Source organism: Schistocerca americana, chromosome 3 (assembly GCF_021461395.2).
Source record: "Schistocerca americana isolate TAMUIC-IGC-003095 chromosome 3, iqSchAmer2.1, whole genome shotgun sequence".
Lineage (NCBI taxonomy): Eukaryota > Metazoa > Arthropoda > Insecta > Orthoptera > Acrididae > Schistocerca > Schistocerca americana.
Window position 1 is genome coordinate 737,003,940 of NC_060121.1, and position 24,267 is coordinate 737,028,206.

At 40.9% G+C, this 24,267-nt stretch overlaps 1 protein-coding gene across 1 annotated transcript in view; it reads right to left on the reverse strand.

Annotated features, from left to right (window-relative positions):
• Nucleotides 1–366: 366 nt before the first annotated feature.
• LOC124606686 (pyridoxal phosphate homeostasis protein) overlaps nt 367–24,267 on the reverse strand; it is a 95,472-nt gene continuing 71,571 nt past the window's right edge. Inside the window, exon 6 of the mRNA XM_047138705.1 lies at nt 367–1,118. Coding sequence (XP_046994661.1) covers nt 981–1,118 — 138 coding nt within the window. The 3' untranslated portion in view covers nt 367–980. The remainder of the gene's footprint in view (nt 1,119–24,267) is intronic.

Below are 24,267 nucleotides of genomic sequence, written 5' to 3' on the forward strand. Positions count from 1 at the left end.
ACTTCTGTTCACTATTGCGCATTTCCTCTGCAACCTCCTTATATTATAGACACTGTTACAGTAATGTTACTGCATTAGATGCAGTCTGGTAAGTTTTTGGATGTCAAACACTCACCAGAAGTATTCCATTTGCTGCATTTGAAACATTAAGCAAGTTGTTCAGAAAGTTGTCTTCCTGGTGGATCTAACAATCACTAAACAAAATTTTTGGGGAATCTATGAATGTGTTTCAATTTATACAGAAACCTACATATAAAACCTGAAAAGAAATACAGCAAAAACTGTTCTGCTTAACAGTTTCAGCATTTATCAAACATCTATTTTCATGTAAATGGGTTCATCAAAAATAAATAAGGAGGAAATAAATTAATTTTTGGCAATTTAATTCCATGTAGGTCACGAAAACCAATATGTTACATTGTTACAGTAAAACACACACTACTGGGAAGTACATGCTCAACAATTACAGATACTATTATTTACAGAGTAATAGTTATACTGGACTTCCATACAATATCCATTACAGATTTCACAGGAACTTTCAAGCCACCAAGTATTAACCACTAGTGGTAACTGACAGGAAAAACATATCAACAGTACCAACACAGCAAACAAATCTTCAAGAATGACATGTCTCTAAATGGACATAGTAATGATAACAGCAAAGCCCAATGAAAAAACTGATAAGCATATACAATTTCTATCAACACAAAATTCCTAGCACTTGCCAGGAATGTAACAGTTTTTACAACAACAAAAATTGCCACAATTCCACAAATGTGTATCCATACAGTGCCGAAAAAAAACTTGACACTTTAGTTATGGTGTGCAAGCAATAGAATAGAAGAGAATGATTTCTAAACATATATATATATATAGTGACAGCAAACTCAGAACGCATAGTATTAACACTTCACAGTGGAAATTTGGCTGTTTAATATCACATTGTTGAATTAATTTTCAAAGCAGTTAAAATATTGTTAATTCCCTCCTGCTTTTTTAAGTGTCATTTCAGCAAAGTCTTGCTCCAAGTCTTTCTTGTCAGAATTACTATCCTTCTTCTGTCTTGCACCAAATATAGAACTCCCCACTCTAACATTTGTGCTACCAAGCTCGATCTGAAAATCAAAAAAAAATATAAAAACATCAAGATGACTTCACTGATAAATATTTTTGAAAGCATGTTCGATGTGGACAAAGTTTAATGTATTTGTTCAATCAAAATATTAAATCAAGTTAATGCAAGTTCATCAGTACATAATGCTAATTAAAATGCTGTATGGCAACACTTCTGAAATATGAAAAATGTACAAATGAAATGAGGGCACTCCATGGTAAAGATTATCCGATGAATCTTTAACAATGGTCAGTGTGTTTGTCGACATAAATATTGTGATCACTTAAGGAAGGGGAAATACAGGTACACTCCACTTCAAAATATTAACAAAATTGAGAAAAGTAAGCACACAAACTGCATACTTGAAAGTTGCTAGAAATTTTTTTTATATCTTACCAGTTATGTTCCTTACTGGACACTGGCCACAGTAATAGCTGTGTTGCAAATTTAATTCTATAAAATAAATAGAACTATCAACAGTATCAGTGCAATATACTGTGTTGATTGGACTGCCTCAATTCACTCGCTGTATTGTACTCTTTTTTAAATTTCTGCTTCACTAAAGCATAACAACTGCATGTTATTTCATTTATGCAGCTTTGGGCATGTTCCTTAAGTCTTTGATTAAATTTTTCACATTTTTTTGCTATTTTCGTGTATGTACGTACAGGAGCAATTCAATGGCATGCAAGTCACCGTGGCAGGGAGCTAGCCATACAACAGAAACGCTTTTTCTTTTAAAATTCATATTTATTGTATACACAAGCTTAAGTTTATCATTATTAATCTCTACACACTGCTTCACTGTATGTTTTGTCATTCAGAGATTACTTATCAATCATAAAAAAGCATTTTCTTTGCAGGAAGCAGGAGAGAGGGGGGGGGGGGGGGGGCGGTGAATTTTATTTGCTTGAACCTTTTGATACAGAGCACTCGTACGTGCAACACTTCATCTAATTGACTATCAACATTTCTTCACCATGCAGAGAGTAGGAAACCATGGCTTGCCAGTGTAGGTAACATGTACTTTAAGTCTGTTTTCATTGTCACAGAGCATGTGGAAATGCAATTCACTTGCTACAGTATCGTTACACTATAGCAAGTCTGGAATTTTTTGCACTTCGTTAATTTAGAACTCTCATATTTGACTAATCTCAAAAAATTATCCATGGTGTATACGTGGACAAGGAAAAAAAATTCCCCAGGTTTCCCGGTTGAAAATACACTTTCTCCCGGACGAAAATACACTTTTTCCGTGTTAAATGACAGTATACTTTTCCTCGGCACTGTAAAAACTTATCATTCCTTAGAATGTTTATGGTTTTCTACACAGACGTAGAATTTGTCGGCACTTTAGAAAATGAAACCTAGGGGGAGGGAGGGGGGAATACGTTTTGGAAAGATCTTTGATTTGCAGCAACATGTACACTGCTGCATTTCTTCGTTTTACAGACGTATAAATACGAATTCCACCAAACACCGCATGCTACTTTCCGAAGCAATGAAATCTAGAGTGCAACGCACTTTTGTAAGCCAGTCATAGCTCATGTCTCGTGATCTAGGCAGCTGATGACAGCATGGGACACGTAGTGTAGTCAATCAATAGCAAGATCACTTAAGTAGTGCGAACACACAAAGAGAAAAGTTAATGGTTTAAATTAACATACATAGTTTTGCTAGAAGAAAAACAAAGCCTTCACAAATAATATTGGTCTCTAAGATTAATAAGCTGCAAGAGAAGCTAAGCTTCCACATATAATGTATCATTTTGCGCATGTTACACTTTAAGTCACATCACACAAATGTGCCAGTAAAATTTTTAATAACTATGTAAATATCTGATCTTCTGGGCTCTAAATTCTTCTAGATGGTCGTCCTCAAAGAGTTGATTTTTAAGTGAGAGTCAAACACTGTGATTTAAGAAATTCATCGTACATTCTCACACATAGTTCATCTTGCGTAAAAGGAAATTTACTTTTAAAGTAACACTTTTCAAACCACCATTTGCAATATTTTCCCGCGACCTGTTAGAAACTGGTTCGTTTCAGCAGTTGCCAGAGTGTGCCAGATAGCAGGCGTCACTGCGCCAGTGCAGCTACGATGGCGCAGGAAGCCCGCATGCTTGTACGTGGAAAATATTAAAAGATCTTGCATTATGTCAGAAAAGAAGCAAGACATCAAAGAATACTTCAGGAGCATCGAATTTCGTGAACTATACTAAATACATAATTCAGCTTAAAGTGCACAATCGTATGTTCAGATTCGGATGTAAATTTTCTCGAGTACCATTACTGTATTATCTCATGTTTGGTTCTTTATTATGGCATAATGCCATATGAGCTAGAAGATGGAAAACATACCTTTAAATGCAGCGAACAGCTGAAACTAGCCAAGAGTTTGAAATTAAACACTTCGTTTCAAATACATTGACTGCCTCAGCGCAAAATATTAATAAAAGCCAAATCTCTTTAGCAAACCGACAATAATAACTTCATTGTTCTGCAAGGTGATTAATGCTTGACTGTCAGAAAGTTGGAAATAAAACCTGAAACTAACAACATATTTTAGCCTTCCGTAATTATGCGAACGTATTCATTTGGTAGCTCCCGGCCACAGAAATCCATTTTGTTTTCATTTGACGTGAGAGCAATAAACGAAGAGGAAACAGCAAAATCACTAAACGTAAACACAGGTCACGTGGAGACTACCCACCTCCCCATTACAACTTAGACTGCTCTGTGCATCAGCCCTGGATTTACGATATTTCCGAACTGGAGCAATTTAGATAGTGGCGCCCAGCCACACATCTGTAGCCAGAAGCGGGAGAAGTACTGCTCATAGGCGACTCAACTGCGAATGCGCAAGAGCCCGCCCGCAACTGCTCAAATGAATCAAATGTAAACAGCTGTTATGTCACGCTCATCGAAGGAAATTTGTTGTTAGGAAGCACTGCATATTCTTCCTAAAGCCTTTGACACGCTTTGGTTGGCAGACACTTGTATGAGCACTGTGTTTTGTTGTTGTATATGGCGCATTTCCTTTTCGACATAAGTTTTATTTATTTATTTTTTTTTTTCTTCCTCTCATTCATGTTTTTTTGCTGCACCATTATTCTGCAGAAGCGGGATACAGTAATATCCTTCGTTAGAGTACTGGTTCTTACCAGTCAAAATCACAAAAATTTAACTGGTAACTAAAACAAGGAAAAGTTCCCGGAATTCTAAAAAATTCCTGGGTTTTTCCCGGTTTTCTTCTGGATGAAAAAATTCCTAGGTTTCTCCCGGATCTCCCGGGTCGTATACACCCTGCTATCACTTTTACCCAAATAGGATGTCTTTTCTCTACTTTCATGGAGACATTTACAAAATGTAGGAGTTTCCTCAAGCCCTTTACATACAGTACTCTAACATCACATTACTACCAATAATTTCTTTGAACATGTCTCCATTCTAGTCTATACCTATACCTACATGATTACTCTGCAAATCATACTTCTTTGACCCACTTTCAGGCTATTTCTCTACCATTCTACTCTCTAACAGCACGTGGGAAAATGAACACTTAAATTTTTCTTTACAAGCTCAGCTTTCTCTTGTTTTATTATGAGAATCATTTCTCCCTATGACAGCTGGTGACAAAAACGTTTTTTCACATTTGGAGGAGAAAGTTGGTGACTGTAACTTTGTGAAAAAAATCACACCGCAACAAGAAACACCTTTATTTTAATGACGGCAACCCCAACTTGATCATGTACATAATACTCTCTCCCCTATTTCATTATAATACGAAACAAGCTATCCATCTTCGTACCTTTTTGATGCCTTTCATCAATCGCATCTGGTAATGATCACATGTTTCACAGCAATGCTCTAGCAGGGAATGGACAAGTGCAATGCAGGCAACCTCTTTAGAACAACTGTTGCATCATCTTAAACGTTCTACCAATAAAACAGTCTTTCGTTTGCCTTCCCCACAACATTATCTATGTTGTTGTTGTTGTTGTTGTTGTTGTCTTCAGTCCTGAGACTGGTTTGATGCAGCTCTCCATGCTACTCTATCCTGTGCAAGCTTCTTCATCTCCCAGTACTTACTGCAACCTACATCCTTCTGAATCTGCTTAGTGTATTCATCTCTTTGTCTTCCTCTACAATTTTTACCCTCCACACTGCCCTCTAATGCTAAATTTGTGATCACTTGATGCCTCAGAACATGTCCTACTAACCGGTACCTTCTTTTTGTCAAGTTGTGCCACAAACTCCTCTTCTCCCCAATTCTATTCAATACCTCCTCATTAGTTATGTGATCTACCCACCTAATTTTCAGCATTCTTCTGTAGCACCACATTTTGAAAGCTTCAATTCTCTTCTTGTCTAAACTATTTATCGTCCAAGTTTCACTTCCATACATGGCTACACTCCATACAAATACTTTCAAAAACGACTTCCTGGCACTTAAATCTATACTCAATGTTAACAAAATTTTCTTCTTTAGAAACACTTTCCTTGCCATTGCCAGCCTACATTTTATATCCTCTCTACTTCGACTATCATCAGTTATTTTGCTCCCCAAATAGCAAAACTCCTTTACTACTTTAAGTGTCTCATTTCCTAATCTAATTCCCTCAGCATCACCCGACTTAATTCGACTACATTCCATTAACCTCGTTTTGCTTTTGTTGATGTTCATCTTATATCCTCCCTTCAAGACACTGTCCATTCCGTTCAACTGCTCTTCCAAGTCCTTTGCTGCCTCTGACAGAATTACAATGTCATCGGCGAACCTTAAAGTTTTTATTTCTTCTCCATGGATTTTAATACCTACTCCGAATTTTTCTTTTGTTTCCTTCACTGCTTGCTCAATATACAGATTGAATAACATTGGGGAGAGGCTACAACCCTGTCTCACGACCTTCCAACTACTGCTTCCCTTTCATGTCCCTTGACTCTTATAACTCCCATCTGGTTTCTGTACAAATTGTAAATAGCCTTTCGCTCCGCTCCCTGTATTTTACCCCGGCTACCTTCAGAATTTGAAGGAGTATTCCAATCAACATTGTCAAAAGCTTTCTCTAACTCTACAAATGCTAGTAACGTAGGTTTGCCTTTCCTTAATCTAGCTTCTAAGATAAGTCGTAGGGTCAGTATTGCGCCACGTATTCCGATATTTCTACGGAATCCAAACTGATCTTCCCCGAGGTCGGCTTCTAAAAGTTTTTCCATTCGTCTGTTAAGAACAGCGTTAGTATTTTGCAGCCGTGACTTATTAAACTGATACTTCGGTAATTTTCACATCTGTCAACACCTGCTTTCTTTGGGATTAGAAGTATTATATTCTTCTTGAAGTCTGAGGGTATTTCGCCTGTGTCATACATTTTGCTCACCAGATGGTTTTGTCAGGACTGGCTCTCCAAAGGCTGTCAGTAGTTCTAATGGAATGTTGTCTACTCCCGGGGCCTTGTTTCGACTCAGGTCTTTCAGTGCTCTGCCAAACTCTTCACGCAGTATCATATCTCCCATTTCATCTTCATCTACATCCTCTTCGATTTCCATAATGTTATCCTCAAGTACACAGCCCTTGTATAGACCCTCTATATACTCCTTCCACCTATCTGCTTTCCCTTCTTTTCTTAGAACTGGGTTTCCATCTGAGCTCTTGATATTCATACAAGTGGCTCTCTTTTCTCCAAAGGTCTCTTTTTAATTTTCCTGTATGCAGTATCTATCTTACCCCTAGTGAGATAAGCCTCTACATCCTTACATTTGTCTTCTAGCCATCCCTGCTTAGCCATTTTGCACTTCCTGTCGATCTCATTTTTGAGATGTTTGTATTCCTTTTTTGCCTGCTTCATTTACTGCCTTTTTATATTTACTCCTTTCATCAATTAAATTCAATATTTCTTCTGTTACCCAAGGATTTCTATTAGCCCTCGTCTTTTTACCTGCTTGATCCTCTGCTGCCTTCACTACTTCATCTCTCAGAGCTACCCATTCTTCTTCTACTGTATTTCTTTCCCCCCATTCGTGTCAATTGTTCCCTTATGCTCTCCCCGAAACTCCGTACAATCTCTGGTTTAGTCAGTTTATCCAGGTCCCATCTACTTAAATTCCCACCTTTTTGCAGTTTCTTCAGTTTTAATCTACAGTTCATAACCAATAGATTGTGGTCAGAGTCCACATCTACCCCTGGAAATGTCTTAGAATTTAAAACCTGGTTCCTAAATCTCTGTCTTACCATTATAAAATCTATTGGATACCTTCTAGTATCTCCAGGGTTCTTCCATGTATACAACCTTCTTTTATGATTCTTGAACCAAGTGTTAGCTATGATTAAGTTATGCTCTGTGCAAAATTCTACCAGACGGCTTCCTCTTTCATTATCTATGTATTTGTTACAATTTAAGTTACTCATATTTTTATTTTCTTGATATCTTATCTAACTGGCAGCCTTTAAGTTTCTATTATTTCTGCCGGCCGCGGTGGTCTCGCGGTTCTAGGCGCTCAGTCAGGAACCGCGCGACTGCTACGGTCGCAGGTTCGAATCCTGCCTCGGGCATGGATGTGTGTGATGTCCTTAGGTTAGTTAGGTTTAAGTAGTTCTAAGTTCTAGGGGAATTATGACCTAAGATGTTAAGTCCCATAGTGCTCAGAGCCATTTTTTTCTATTATTTCTGATATTTAACATTTCTTTTCAGACTCATGTGGATGACCTCACACTTTTCCTTATTCACCAAGAATTGCCACTTTTCACACCACTCAGATACCACAGGTCTGCGACTAAAAAACTACATAGGAATTTTTAACATTTTCTTACAGATTTTGAACTCCCAAAAACAGGAAAAATATTCAAAAAATCTATCATATCGGTTTTTTGTGTATTGCAGTATTTATGTTCATTAGTAATAAACCTATGTGGTTTTTTAATTTAATAATTATTAAAAATTCTATCAGTCACAATTGATAAAATAAACTTAAACTTAAAAAATTTACAATGTTAACTATTCTTTGTTACCACTTGCAGGTTCTATTGTGTACTCCTGGACACCAGAAGCAAATGCAAACAATCTTATTGTTCAGTTTTATCGTGTTGCAACAAGTCAAATGACGATTTGTATCTCGCATGAAATGAAGAGAACCTCTCAGTAGACATATTACTATTCAAGAGAAAAGTGCTGTTGTTTCTGTCTAGTCATGGCTAAAAAAAGGTTGTGTTATTTCTCCAAACAATTTTTGTTATACCTTTGGTGAATACACAATTAAAAGTCAACAGAGATAAATGATTTTGTGAGCAAAGTTTATTTTGCTTACTTTAAATTTAAACTAGGTGATCGAGATAGACCATGGGCCCCGCGTAAGGTGTGCAGAAGATGTGAAGAAGGTCTTCATTTGTGGTTTAAGGGTAAGAAAAATGCATTTTTCTTTTGGAATTCATTTGATATGGCATGAGCGGAAAAACAATACCACTGACTGCTACTTCTGTTCAGTTGATGTAAAGGGATTCAATTCAAAAAACAAAAGAAGCATACGTTATCCTTGACTCAGCTACATGCTCAGTGCCCCACAGTTCTGAAATACCTATCCCACAGCCACCTTCCAGTTTGGATCAATACTGGACTGAGTTGGAGGACGAAGTTACATTACCTCCTCAGGGTGAAACGAGCTCAGATTTTTCTTCAATCGAAGATGAAAGGCCTCAACTATTTTCTCAAAGTGAGCTCAATGATCTAGTAAGAGATTTAGGTCTTTCAAAAGATGCAGCCGAACTGTTAGGTTCCAGATTAAAAAATAAAAACCTTTTATCATTTGGCACCTCATTTTCATGGTACAGACACCAAGAAAAAGAATTTACCCAGTTTTTCTCAAAAGAAGGAAATTTAGTTTTTTGCAATGATGTGGAAGGACTCCTGCATTGCTTTGATAAGCAGTATGACTCATCTGAATGGCGCCTATTCATCGATTCATCAAAACTAGTCTTAAAGTAGTCTCATGATCACGTAATCCTGCAGTGGAATTGCGGTGGTTCTTTCCACCACCTGGCTGAGCTACGGCAACTGTTAAGCTTTACACCTGCTTTCTGTGCTGCCCTCCAGGAAACCTGGTTCCCGGCAATGCGGACCCCTGCCCTCCGTGGCTCTAAGGAATTTTACAAGAACCGTAGCAATTATAATAGTGTCGGGTGGACTGAACTCGGTATGCAGAGAACCTGTGCCCCTTCAAACCCCTCTTGGAACTGTGGCCGACAATAAGGGCGACGCAGGAAATAATTGTCTGCAATGTTTATCTTCCTCCAGATGGTGCAGTACCCCTGAATGTATTGGCTGCACTGACTGATCAATTCCCTAGATAAGAAATTCTTTTGGGAGATTTAACGCACATAACCGCTTGTGGGGTGGCGTCATGCTTAATGGCCAAGGTAGGGAGATCTAAAATTTACTGTCACAACTCGACCTCTGCCTCTTCAATACAGGTGCCTCGACACATTTCAGTGTGGCACATGGCACATATTCGGCCATTGATCTCTCAGTTTGCAGTCCTGTCCTTCTCCCATCTATCCACTGGAGAGCACATGACGACCTGTGTAGTAGTGACCACTTCCCCATCTTACTGTCACTGCCCCGGTGTCAGGCCCAAAGAAGCCTGCCCAGTTTGGCGTTAAACAAGGCAGACTGGGAAGCCTTCACCACTGCCGTCACCGCCGAATCTCCTCCACATGGTGCCACTGATGTTGCCGTTGAGTAGGTAACTACAACAATCGTTCCTGTGGCAGAAAACTCGAACCATCGTTCTTTAGGGTGCCACCGGCGAAAGATAGTCCCTTGGTGGTCACCAGAAGTCGCTGAGGCAATTAAAGAGCATCGGCGAGTTCTACAGTGACATAAGCAGCACCTTTCCCTAGAGCACCTAATAGCCTTCAAGCGGCTCTGTTGCGCCCGCGTTCACCATCGTATAAAATGACGGAAACAGGAGTGTTGGGAGAGGAATGTGTTGACCATTGGGTGCCATCATCACCTTCCCAAGTCTGGATGAAGATCAGACATCTTTTTGGGTACCAGACCCCAACAGGTGTCCCTGACATTAACATGAATGGCGTGTTATCTACTGATGCAAACGCGATTGCTGAGCCCTTTGCTGAACAATATGCTAGAGCCTCTGCATCGGAGAACTACCCCCCAGCCTTTTGCACCCTCAAACGGCGGATGGAAAGGAGCATTTCGCACCCTCAGACAGCGGATGGAAAGGAAAGTCCTCTTGTTCACTACACACCACAGTGAACCCTATAACACCCCATTTGGGAGCTCCTCAGTGCCCTTGCACATTGCCCCAACACAGCTCTTGGGTCGGATCGGATCCACAGTCAGATGATTAAACATCTCTCTTCTGACTACAAGCAACATCTCCTTGTTATCTTCAACCAGATCTGGTACGATGGTGTCTTTCCATCACAATGGTGAGAGAAAATCATTCCAGTGCTCAAACCCGGTCAAAACCCGCTTGATGTGGATAGCTACCGACCCATCAGCATCACAAACATTTTTTGTAAGCTGCTGGAATGTATGGTGTGTCGGCAATTGGGTTGGGTCCTGGAGTCACGTGGCCTACTGCCTCCACTGTCGCTCCATACTTTCCGTGTCCAAATCAGTGACTTCCATAGTTCCATCCATATCCAGGAGAATGGAATCCCACAGAGCTCTGTACTGAGTGTGTCTCTATTTTTAGTGGCCATTAACGGTCTAGCAGCAGCTGTCGGGCCCTCCGTCTCACCTTCTTTGTATGCAGACGACTTCTGCATTTCATGCTGCTGCTCCAGTACTGTTGTTGCTGAGCAGCGCCTTCAGGGGGAGCCATCCACAAGGCGCAGTCATGGGCTCTAGCCCACGGCTTCCAGTTTTCAGCTGTAAAGTCGTGTGTCATGCACTTCTGTCGGCATCACACCGTTCATCCGGAACCCACACTTTAATGACGATCCACTCACTGTAGTGGAGACATATTGATTCTTAGGACTGGTTTTCGACGCCCGATTGACTTGGCTACCTCACCTTCGTCAGCTTAAGGGAAAGTGCTGTCAGCACCTCAATGCTCTCTACTGCCTGAGCATCACCAACTGGGGTGTAGATCACTCTACGCTGCCACAGCTCTACAGAGCCCTTGTTCAACCCCGCCTTGACTATGAGAGTCTGGTTTACGGTTCATCGGCACCCCCACCATTGCATTTACTCGACTCAGTGCACCACTGTGGTGTTCACCTATCGAGGGGAGCTTTTAAAACGAGTTTGGTGACCAGTGTCCTGGAGGAGGCTGGAGTCCCTCCATTGAAGGTTAGGCATGCACAACTGCTCGCCAGTTATGTTGCACACATTCATAGTTCTCCTCTGCATCCGAATTACCGTCTCCTTTTCCCAATGACGGCGTTTCATCTCTTGCATCGGTGGCCCACATCAGGGCTTATGATTGCGGTTAGCGTCCGGTCCCTTCTGTCTGAACTGGAGTCCTTCCCATTACCACCTCTCCTCTCAGTCCATTCACATACGTCTCCATGGTGTATACCTAGGCCGCAGATTCTTCTTGACCTTTCGCAAACTCTTAACCCTGAGGCTCTCCGCTATCACTTCCTCTCAATTCTAGACATGTACCGGGGCCATGAAATGGTTTACAATGACTGCTTTATGGCTGATGGTCATGTAGGCTTGCATAAGTTCATGGAGGACATATTGAACAACATTTCTTGCCAGATGACTAAGCCCCGGCGGGTCATTTCTCCTGTGTACTGACTCCTTGGGCAGCCTGCAAGCTATCTACCAGTGCTACCCTCGCCATCCTTTGATAGTATCCATTCAGGAGTCCATTTATGCCCTGGAATGGTCCCGTCGCTCAGTAGTGTTTATGTGGACGCCAGGACATGTCGGTATCCCAGGCAACGAACTTGCCGACATGCTACACGGAAACCGCTTTGGATATGGGCAACTCCGAAACTGACCTGCGTTCTTTCTTACACCGCGTAGGGTTTTTTGACTTTGGGAGGTGGAATGGCATAACAGTACGTACAAAAAACTGCATGTCATTAAAGAGACTACGAATGTGTGGAAGTCTTCCATGCAGTCCTCTCATAGGGAATCAGTTGTCTTCTGCCATCTCGGCATTGGCCATACGTGGCTAATGCATGGTTACCTCCTCCATCGCGAGGACCCACCTCAGTGTTGCTGTGGCTCACAAATGACGGTCGTCCACCTCTTGCTGGACTGCCCATTTTTAGACACTCTGCAGCAGACTTTTAACTTTCCCAGCACCCTGCCTTCGGTGTTGGGCGACAATGCATCAACAGCAGCAAACGTTTTATTCATGAGGGTGGATTTTATCATTTGATCTAAGTTTTAGTGCATGTCCTTTGTCCCTGTGTGTCCTCAACCTAGGTGCTTTTAGGGTGGAGCTTTTAATGTGACACAGAGTGGCTGGCTTCTCCTTTTTACTCTCATAGTCAGCCAGCCATGGTAATCTGCTCTCGTTTTGATCTCTTCTACATCTTTCTTGCATCTCTGTGTTTTTTGTCCATTTTAGTGCTTTTTGCCCTTCTGTCATTCTTGTGGTTTTGTCCTATTATTTTACTCCCACCCTTGTTGAATTACTTTAATCAGAACGAGGGACCGATGACCTCGCAATTTGGTCCCCCACCCCCCTCTTTTAAACCAACCAACCAATCACCTACATGAAGAGATTGCAGTAGCTGACTTTTGTATCGTTTCACGAGTAAATGTCAACATAACACACACCAGATGGACATCGGGGGTACGTTGAGCTGTCGATTTGCATGGCGAACGGATTTCTGCAGACTCCTTGTGAAACTATGATGGATGCAATCTACGTCTGTGTCAGACACTAGAGGTGATTTGCCTTCACACAATCAATCTGTTTTTCACAATTTTTCATGCCATCGTCTAATGCTTTGTGCTGTAGGAGATCCACACCGCACCTACTACAAAAGTCAAGCTGAACAGTTATTACTGACCCGCACTGCCCAAAACATAGAACAAAAACATTTTCTGGTGTCCTGACGCCATTTTTTGTAGAACAGAAGTGGCTGCACACTGCTGCTACCTAGTGGGAACCATGTAAAACTAGTGTTTGCTCTTTCCAATAGTACATTGTTCATGCACATCTCAAATAACTTAATAGTTATGACTTTTTAAATTGGATAATTCTTTTCAATACCCCCTGTATAATTCCAAACCTGTTATAAATGTTTTCTTGCTTGCATGTTTAACATCAAGTATTCCACACATCAACTCACTTGTAAAGTAATCAGAAATTTGAAGCTGTCTTATACACAGGGGCTATATTGTTTTATTCCCTAAAAGCATTATCATTCATAGTTACTCTTCATGCAAACAGAAAAAGATGTAACAGTTGGTCACTGTTCAGGGCAGGTGAAGTAGTGGTGGTGGTCCCGGTCCCTTTTCTTTTGATCATATTTTACATTTAGTATAAATACTTCAGTTATACAGACTCAAACAAAATTTGCAAGGACTTTTACAGAGGCTGTTTGGAAGTTTCTTGTGTAAAATACTTCCGACTCTTATAGAAATGTTGTCATTGTTTGGAAGTTTGTTGTGTAAAATGCATCCGACACCTCGCCGCTCTAAATTGGCACGCAGCTCATCGTCAGACTGCAAAAGAACGTCCCTGTGAAATATGATAACCTGGACCATATTTAAGCTCTTATGGGGCATGATGGAAACAGAAATATCCCCCAGCTTGTCACAGGTGAGTAGTGCCCATCACTGGGCAGATAATGCTGTTTTAATTAAGACCTACCTTGACCACATTTGGGACAAGCCCTCCACCTGCCAAATCTTATCCTCTAAATGCTCCACAAAAAACTGAGGGTTCATTGACGATAAAGATTATCCATTAACTCTCGAACAGGCGAGGCACAGTCTTAGACATAAAAACTGACCGCCGGCTAGCCGCCATAGAGACTAAGTCCGACTCGTTCACTTAAGGTGGCCAATAAAACTGACCGCCCCTGACAACTGTAAGTCCGACCATCTGCACAATCTGGCAACACTGTAAGATGCGGAAGTGTTGTCTACTTCCGAGATGATATGGCTGGAGTGAGCCCGTGGTCTTGCGGTAATCGTCGTACTTGCTAAACTTAGTCGCATGTTCGCGTCAAACTTTTTTTTTTTTAACACATTTCGCATTTCGGTCTAAAGTTATGAGTCTGATTGAACATCGAAGACAATTCGCGTAACATTCTACCCACCCGCAATAACAAGTATTCCAGAAACAATTCCGCAGGACAGCTCGTGGCTGCGTCACGATCATAACAGCTTACACTCGAGCGTTTCCTCGCGCTGCAGCGGCTATCGGCCAGACGCCACCCGCCGCCTGAAATCCGGCGCCGCCCATGCGAATGCGGCGCCACGCTGTCAGTGTATGTATCACCTATCATTTTCGAATTTGAAGTTCTAGTTATCATCTTGCAGTTAAGCATTGGATTTTGCATACTTGAAAATCATGAACTACAGTTAAGCATTGCAAAATTGAGTCGCAAGTGGAAGAAGGTGTAACATCTGCAACACAATGTTTACTTTTGGTATAACAGAGGGGCGAATGTAGAGGAGACAGCTAGAAAGATTTGAACTGTGCGTGGAGCGAGTGCTTTAGGGAAAAATACGCCAGAAAAAGATATTCTTGTTTCAACAAAGATCCTTCTGGCATGAATGATTTTCCACATTAAGGAAGTCTCGACTACTGATATATGTGACATTTTACCATGCGACATTTGCATTCAACAGGCAAAGTTCAGAAGCCTGGTGTAGGAGTACTGCATGCTCTAATTCGAAACAACAAAAATCAACGGAGTGACTATTATTGAACGTCAGGTCGCTCATTGAGCATTCCTTTGCAGCACTGTTACTGGTGACGTGTTATGATGCCTTTATCGTTAACTTCCTAAGAAGAAGTGAAAGGCTGAGCCCCACCAAAAGACGTAGACTAGAGCAAAGAGTAGTGTGAACATAATATTTTACATTTGATAGCTCCATAAGTTTGTTTTGGACTACGAATACTGCCCCAAGGGGTGTGTGCTACACAGCTGGCATTTGTTGTCAACAACTAAGACACCTTTCGGCTGCAGTGTAAGAAAGTCTAGCAACAAAACTACATCACCTGTGCTACTGCATGATAACTCACTCTGTTGATTTGAGAAACAAAACTATCCAGGAGATTGATAGAAAAGTCGTCTCTCAGAAACTTGTATTGATAGGGAAGTCCTCTCGCAAGCACTTGACCCTCTCGTCATATATTCGTAAAATCTTACCTTTCCCGCTCTTGATCAATCAACCGTCAAGGCAATTCACTTCTAGACGAAAATACTCTTAAAACTACACTGGTTCAATGACATCGTTAGAACCAGTGGTTTTCTACAAACGTAGAATTTGCAAACAACTTCAGCACAGTCAGATTGTTGTAGATATCGTGAAAGAAAATTCAGCTGCTAATTAATTTCTCTTTGATGATTAATGTTGCGATTAGAAAACTAATGGAAAATGCAATTAAAATATTCACTGTGCCAATACAAATTAAAATTCAGCTTACTACAGAAACATCACAAAGGCAATCTATCTTAATAAAGCATTATGTGTCTGTAAGACGACTGAGCCTATTTTAACACGAATTAGTAGGATATTACCGACTTTTGACTTCAAAAAGATCTGTATTTACTTCATTTCCTGTATCATTCGCAAGTATTATGAAAATGTTTTCTGCTTGTAGGGAAATTTACAAGAGATCTTCAATTTTCTCTGCCGTGCTAACCTGGCCTCCCCAGAATCCGAAATTCCAAATGCCGCCTGTCGACAGTTTGCACAGTTCATATTTGCTTGTGTTTCATTGGTTTGGCCTCTGTGATTCCAGGACCGGACAGGACCAGAGGGTGTTGAAGCCTTTGGAAGCAAATATTTTGAGCCGAGCTCATTGAGCTAACTGACGGTGACCAGAGTAGTGGTGATTTTCATTCAGACGTGCGTGGATTTTGGGTCCAACGGATTGAGTAGTCGTTGAGGATTGTGTTAGTATTTGGTTCACCCCAAGTATTTGATTTCCCCGATACCACCCATATGGGGGAGGGTTTGCCCTATCGGCCCCACTGGATTATTATTATTATTATTATTATTATTATTATTGTCATAATTGTCATTATGTCATCAGCTAATCCGCTATGGTGCATCTTCCCACCACTGAAATAGATGTGCATTGTTCGACTCAGTATTTCCATCACATAAATATGGGTTATAATTACGTTACATTGCTGCTAGTAGACATATTTCTCACTTTTTCTTGGGCAGTTGCTACCTGTTACTCCATCATAGGAATTTATGTGCGCAGCATTGTTGCAATACAGACGTTCAAATTATCCGATTTCTGTAATTTCATTTCGATACCAGATCGTTGTAATCGGATTCAGCCAGTCAGGCTTAATGTGGATACCCGAATACGACTCATCATTTGATAGACTGGGTAAACCACATTCGTAATTGGACGGTTGAATCTTGATCACTTATTTATGACAAAGCCTGAATTCTTAAACACTGTGGAAAATAATAATACAATATGTCTGCTTGTGTCTGTATGTGTGGATGGATATATGTGTGTGTGCGAGTGTATACCTGTCCTTTTTTTCCCCTAAGGTAAGTCTTTCCGCTCCCGGGATTGGAATGACTCCTTACCCTCTCCCTTAAAACCCACTTCCTTTCGTCTTTCCCTCTCCTTCCCTCTTTCCTGATGAGGCAACAGTTTGTTGCGAAAGCTTGAATTTTGTGTGTATGTTTGTGTTTGTTTGTGTGTCTATCGACCTGCCAGCGCTTTCGTTCGGTAAGTCACCTCATCTTTGTTTTTATATATAATTTTTCCCGCGTGGAATGTCTCCCTCTATTATATTGATATTACTAATATGTTGCTTAAATATAAATATATGAACGAACGAGATAACAGTTTATTTACAGGAGCAGAGCCCCACCCATCATAGCAGAGCAGTGCGAGATTGGTTTCAGGGCCAAGAGAGGATAAAGCTGTTGCCGTTTGTTCCATGATCACCGTACATCAACGAGATAGAGAATATGTGGGCAGAGGTAACAAGTTCATTGCCATGTGGACCTACAAATGCAAGCGACCTTTGGACGAATATAGAAAACGTATGGTGGGAAGTAAACCATCACGCTACACTGTCGACGACTTAATGAAATCAATGCCCCTACCCTTCGAGAAATCTTACATAACGATCGTGGGTGGGTTGGTTACTAAAAGTATACTCGTCCACACAACCCATGTGGACAATTATCTGATAGTCGGTCAAGCTTTGCTTTGTCGCAGCTGTTTAGATACAAGTCCATTTACTTTCAGTCTCGTCCTTACAATTCTTGCAATGCAAGGTAATTGAAAAATCTCATCCACTCGACGCCAACTGAGGAATTGACTGGTGCATGTGTTGTTCAACACACAGTAGTTGTCACCCTCACTGGAATCAATGACTGACTCTGTGTGTGTGTGTGTGTGTGTGTGTGTGTGTGTGTGTGTTTGTTTTTATTTATTTATTTTTTTTCGTGTTCACGCACAATCTGATTCAATACTATTAACATTAGAGAGACAACCAACAATAAATGTTGCATCAAATATGACTGTAAAGTATTTTAATGCGATGGGAAGTTACAAACTGAATTTTTACCCAACCCATGACCTGCATATTACGTTGCGTTAAGTAAGATGTATTAACTCCATAGTATCGTTAGCAGAGACAGTCCGCTCTTGTTGTCGAGGCTCGCGACAAGTGCAGTGATTAGCAGTGCCCAATGCCGCCGCGATCTGTTTATGTTGGCTGAGCGTGGACACTGCAGCAGACGCTTCACCATAAACTGAAAGAAATCACCTTGGCTGTGACTGCAGTTAGCGGATATCACTGCCTGCGTGTTCTTATAGTAACCAACGTGAGACTCTACTCACCGATGCCATGGAGCAATTGCAACGGGTATCATGTCATTAGTCATCAGAATATTAATGAAATGTCCACTCTATTTGAATCCCAAGAAAATAGGAACCTTCTCACAAAGGAATGTGAGGTGATATCAAACTTTATCCAACATACAAAAATTAACTGCAGGGCTTTCATGTATGCAGTAGTAGCACACAAGGAAATATTATGTCTTGGAAGCGTATATTTCATTGTCTCTTCTCAAAGTAACGCCCTTGTTTTAGTATGAAGTGAGAAAAAAAACACGAAAAACTCAAGTTCCTGAGAAGCATATCAGTCATTTCCTCTTCTCATATCATAACTTTTGTTTTAGTATGAAGTAAAAAAAATAAACAGTTTAAGGTTGTGAAGCATAATATGACACCTTAGTCTATGTACGACACCAGATTCTTATCGTAGGCGCTATTGGAAACGCAAAAAGCAGGGAGCTGTCCATTCTTTTGTCCAACAGTCTGTCTCCTTTCATGCATTACTCACGCTAGGAGATTCTTATTTAAGGACTTGTGGGTATCAAGTTCTTCAGCAGAACAAGCCTTATGTTATTGTGCTAATTACGGTATGGAAAAAATGCAACAAAGATGATTTCCCCTAAAGCAGTGGGGATATTTGCAAATGTGTGTATTCAGCAATGACTGCCAGCTGCCACAGCACTTCACAGAATCCATGCGGCAGGCAACACAACTGTGCGTGCACTTCAGACTAGAACAGGTCGGCCACCCCAGCCGGCATACTTGTATACTGACCATTCGTTATTTGACTAAATATGAACTACAATCTGTTTCGAACATATATGACATGGGTTAGTGCCGGCACAAAGCAATGACTAAGGGTTGGATGCCGTTGAAGTCCCGTTACACTGATGGCAAGATAAATGTTCGCAAATCACCTCTATTGCCTCAAAAAACAATTGCATCTTAAATATCGAAGGACCGACGTCCACACTATCACAGCGCATTGAAATACAGCTAAGACGGCAGATGAATATTTGTGACCGACTGGGCTTCGAACCTGGACCTCCTGTTTACTAGACAAACATGCTGATCACTGCACTATTATTTTTAAGTTTGAGAAGACTTTCAGCACCAGGTAGGCAGAGGCAAAGAGGGCAGAGGTTGAAGATCCGAGGCCTGGCCTCAATGCCTCCCCCATAGCTGTCACTGAGCAGCTGCATTATTCCCATGTATTCCATGTTTGCACCCATATATACCTTTAAATCGTGGAAAAATATTGAAGTAGTAATTAAGGTAAAATAAATTACAGATTGCCGCCTCCAATGGCGTGCGTTCCTTGTAGAGTATAACTTATAACAGTGAAAAGGGTGGCGGAAAAATACATAACAAACATTCATTCAGAAATATATTCACAATTTAATATGCTCTTAACCACAATCTGAGTTGGAGTCTCTCTTCAGTTACAGCTAACCAGTGCCCACCTATTGCACTACTGTAAGAACCGAGATGCAGTATTTTAGATTTAAAATTTTGTAAATTCGTCGTCAGAACTTATGAGACCAAGCTGCTTAGGTCTGTTCTTTCGGAAATGTCCGAAAGAACACACACACACACACGCACACACACACACACACACACACACACACACACACACACACACACTTTTATCTGAAGTGCTATTCGGAAAATGTTTGGCAACTCAGTGATAGTGCCGGACTGGAGCTGCATCAACCCACTCATTTCACTAGATACAGTTGTAATTTTCTGAACAATTCCTGTTTAATAAGTAACAGCGACAGTGTCTCTCATCGTTTACTTTGTCGGAAACCTGCTTCTCTCTGCCCTAGCCTATACTATTGCTTACATTCTTGATAACTCACTGTACGTGCTACTGAAACTGTAGCCAAAAACTCAAATCCCGCTGGAAAAGTATGTTTCGAGTCAGATAGTTTTGCTCCTCCTGTACTGTCATTGAAAACGATCACAACGAAATTAAGTATAGGTATCCTATGAAACCTTTGAGTTCATATTGTGGTGCTGTGAAGATGAAGAAAGTAGTTTTTCACAATTATCAGATGGCAGATGGAATTTGTCAGATTCCACTAATTATGATTGCATTATTAACTGTTGATTCACAGGCACTTTCCTGCCCCTTATTGTAACTTATTTGAATATTAGAGCTGGAAGAATAGAAACATCAAATTTTCGCTAAATGGAATGTTCGAATTCACCCTAAGTCTTCACGTTTCGAACAAAGGCAGAATATCCGTCATGAAAGCTGACAACAATAAGCCAGGCCATGCCTCCCTTCTGGTGGATGTGCCAATGACAGTGATCTCAATAACAATATTGTACAGCAAATATACATTGCCAACTCAACCACTGGGGAAGTTCCAAACTTGTGAATCGCGTCTGGTGAATACATTTTCAAGGTTTCTGTCCGATTAAGTCAGTAAAACACAAATAATTGGTGCAGTTATTAATTTATGAATTTAGTTTGCATTCAGTGCATCGATGTATTACAAGTAATTGCACTCTAGCCCCTAAACCTAGTTACAGAAATGCAAATAAGACTCATTGACATATATTGACGATCTTGCGGCCCTTGCCACCCACAACTTTGAAACGAAGCAGTAGCTACTTCCAAGGTCACTCACAGAACACATCATCTGGTATCCCTCCTGGCGGTATAACTGAAACTTGGCAACAGCGCAGAATATGTTTGGCAACTCTGTGACCGACGAGTTACTTCCTTGATGGCACAGAACTATCCTGCTAAATTCACTTGATATTTTCGTGTCATTTCAATTTAATACTGAGCGATTTTCGCTTGAGACGTGACATAAGGATATCAGTTAATCCTTTTGAGTCCATGAAAGTCGTTCCACATGAGAAATACAACTACTGTCGCCTCTTATGTTGCGGTTTATATGCCATAGCGCGTACTGGGTCAATAAATAAGTGAAAGACACCGCGACTGTTCGCTAGCTCGTAGGTAACGTGCTTGCCAGACAGGCACATGCTGCCTCTGTTCGCCTTTCGAGCCTCGCTGAAAGCTAGATTTTTAATTGTTTTGTGGCAGAGCTACAAACAGGCAGGTACAAATTCAATGAGGGAAATGACACGAAAATATCAAGTGAATTTAGCAGGATAGTTCTGTGCCATCAAGGAAGTAACTCGTCGGTCACAGAGTTGCCAAACATATTCTGCGCTGTTGCCAAGTTTCAGTTATACCGCCAGGAGGGATACCAGCTGATGTGTTCTGTGAGTGACCTCGGAAGTAGCTACTGCTTCGTTTCAAAGTTGTGGGTGGCAAGGGCCGCAAGATCGTCAATATATGTCAATGAGTCTTATTTGCATTTCTGTAACTAGGTTAAGGGGCTAGAGTGCAATTACTTGTAATACATCGATGCACTGAATGCAAACTAAATGTCATAAATTAATAACTGCACCAATTATTTGTGTTTTACTGACTTAATCGGACAGAAACCTTGAAAATGTATTCACCAGACGCGATTCACAGGTTTGGAACTTCTCCAGTGGTTGAGTTGGCAATGTATATTTGCTGTACAATATTGTTATTGAGATCACTGTCATTGGCACATCCACCAGAAGGGAGGCATGGCCTGGCTTATTGTTGTCAGCTTTCATGACGGATATTCTGCCTTTGTTCGAAATGTGAAGACTTAGGGTGAATTCGAACATTCCATATAGCGAAAATTTGATGTTTCTGTAGGGTAAACTGGGGTCTAAACCTAGTACGTGCTGGATATAAATCCCTGCAAAAAGACCAATGATAATTTATTGACCTATAATATGAACAATGTCGAACAGAAGGTGGCTGCTAGGGAGTCTGGCAAAGTGCTGAGACTGGCCTGCTTTCACAAACAGATGGAATTAGCAGGACACCCACTCTTGGAATGGATATTACGCTAGACATGCCCGCCTTACACCTGTGGCTTAAAATGGAGGCAGCGGCAGGGACATGAAGGTTAAAAATTGGAAATAACTGGATACAGTTAGAATATCTGGTATCCCAAATCAGTAAGGCGATGGCTGGGGAAATGCCGACTAACTACACAATAACTTCTAGCCGTTTAAATAAACTTTGCCATGTAACAGTTGGAAGCAGGGAGCAGTGGAAAAACGAACCACAACACCGTGCAGGAGACATAATATAGTGGTTTACTGACAGGTCGAAAACAGATTAAAGTACCAGGTCTGGTGTACTGCCTAGAACCTCTTCAGGGAAGATGGCCACAGTATTACACGTTTTTTTTCTGTCAGCAGGTGCACGGAGGAAAATGTAAGTAGACCCTACAAAAATCGTAGCATCTACTCAGACAGCCAAGCAGCTCTGAAACTAGATTGAAGGTCGTTGCAGAATGCCATGAAGCATTTTCTTTCAGACATGTCCGAAAGAACAGACACCACACATATATCCATATACAGGGTGTTTCAGGAGGAATAGTACATATTTTAGCAGGTGGTAGTACAGACGAAAAAATTCCTTATAAATGCGTCCACTTTTTATTGAGTACAGAGATACAGCTGTTAGTACGTAACGCTAACAAACTCAAAGCAAAGGCAAATGAGGACATTCAAAGCTGATTTTCAAAAATTCACCAACCAACTTCAATGCACATTTGACTTATCTTGATAACACCAGGTGTAGCCTTACTGAGGTCGTCTTTGCATTCTTTTATGAGGGCTGTGCTATTCATAACCCGAACGATCAAATCGGCTCTTGGGTTTACTTTTTATTTGTAGACTTCGCCTTTAACCATCTCCGCAGGCAAAAATCCAAAGAGATAAGGTCCGAGGACCTTGAAGGCCAAGAAAAATGCCCATATCTAATGATCCACCTTCCGGGAAATGTTAGGTTTGGATAATGTGTCACCTGACGACTAGAATGTGCAGGAGCCCCGTCATGCTGGAGCATACGCATTCTTGTAGCCAAATGAACCTGCTTCTCAGTTCTTACAATAGTGCAACAGGTGCGCACTGGTTGGATGTAACTGAAGAGAAACTCCAACTCGGCTTGAGGTTAAGGGCGAATCCCAAGCGCATGGCCACGAACAATTGGGAGTGGAAACTTAATGTCATCGGAACCTTGTTGAAGGACCATGACATGCGATTGTTAGACCCACTGCAGAAAGTTCACTTTATAAATACATACACACTTAGCAAAATATATCATGTCGCAGCAGTCTTACCGATACTGGAGGTTACTGCACACAAAATATTAGCTGTAGCCTCTTGGTATGTGTGGAAACAAAATATCTTCAAAGTATCCCTCTACACGGCGACTTTGCAGAGGCAAAATGGAGGACTTGGAATTAAAGACGTGCTTTTAAACTAATACATGCCACTAAGACAGGCATCGTGAAACTTCTGTTCCTCTCATTAGATCCTAGGGTAGGAACGCTCCTGTTAATGTAGCATGCCAGTCTAGATTACTTCCGAAAGCACAATGGCGATTGGAGCTGTATAAGACTTCCACCAGTATAAACCAACACTAGAACCATCTATGACTATATTACCACACATTGTCTTCACAAACCAATTCTGGTAAATTAACCTACAAAAAACTGGAGGAACGACTGGAAAAATATCAACAATAAAATTCTACCAACTAGAGTCAGTGCTGTATGGTGCGACGTTGTAAACGAAACCATACCCTCAGCAGAACGATTATGGAAATTCAAATTGAGACCATCTCCATACTGCGACAAATGTCGGCTTGTAGAAACTGTAGCTCACATCTTCTTATGTGAAAATAGAATCAGAATTTGGAACTGGACTAGGAAAAAATTAGTACTATCAACACAACGGCAGAAAGTCATACCGATAACTGAAGCTTTACAACCCGACTGGAAATGTTACCCGTCCGCAAAGAATAACACTTATTCGTGGCTTCTGGGACAGTTTGTGTTTTACGTCGTAGCAAACAGAACTTAGAAAAGTACATGTCTTATATTGCAGAAGAACATTTTACGCTGAAGAAGAATAACAAATATAAGGAATGGTTTCAAAATTTTTTTATCTATTGCATTATGTGGACTACGAAGAGGTGGACAGTTTTTTTTATTAGAAGCAGAATACTGTTCTTTCACTTTTTTTTATTCCTGGAATATTCTTTTACGGTGGTTCTAAAATCAGAACTGTTCTAATTTGGCA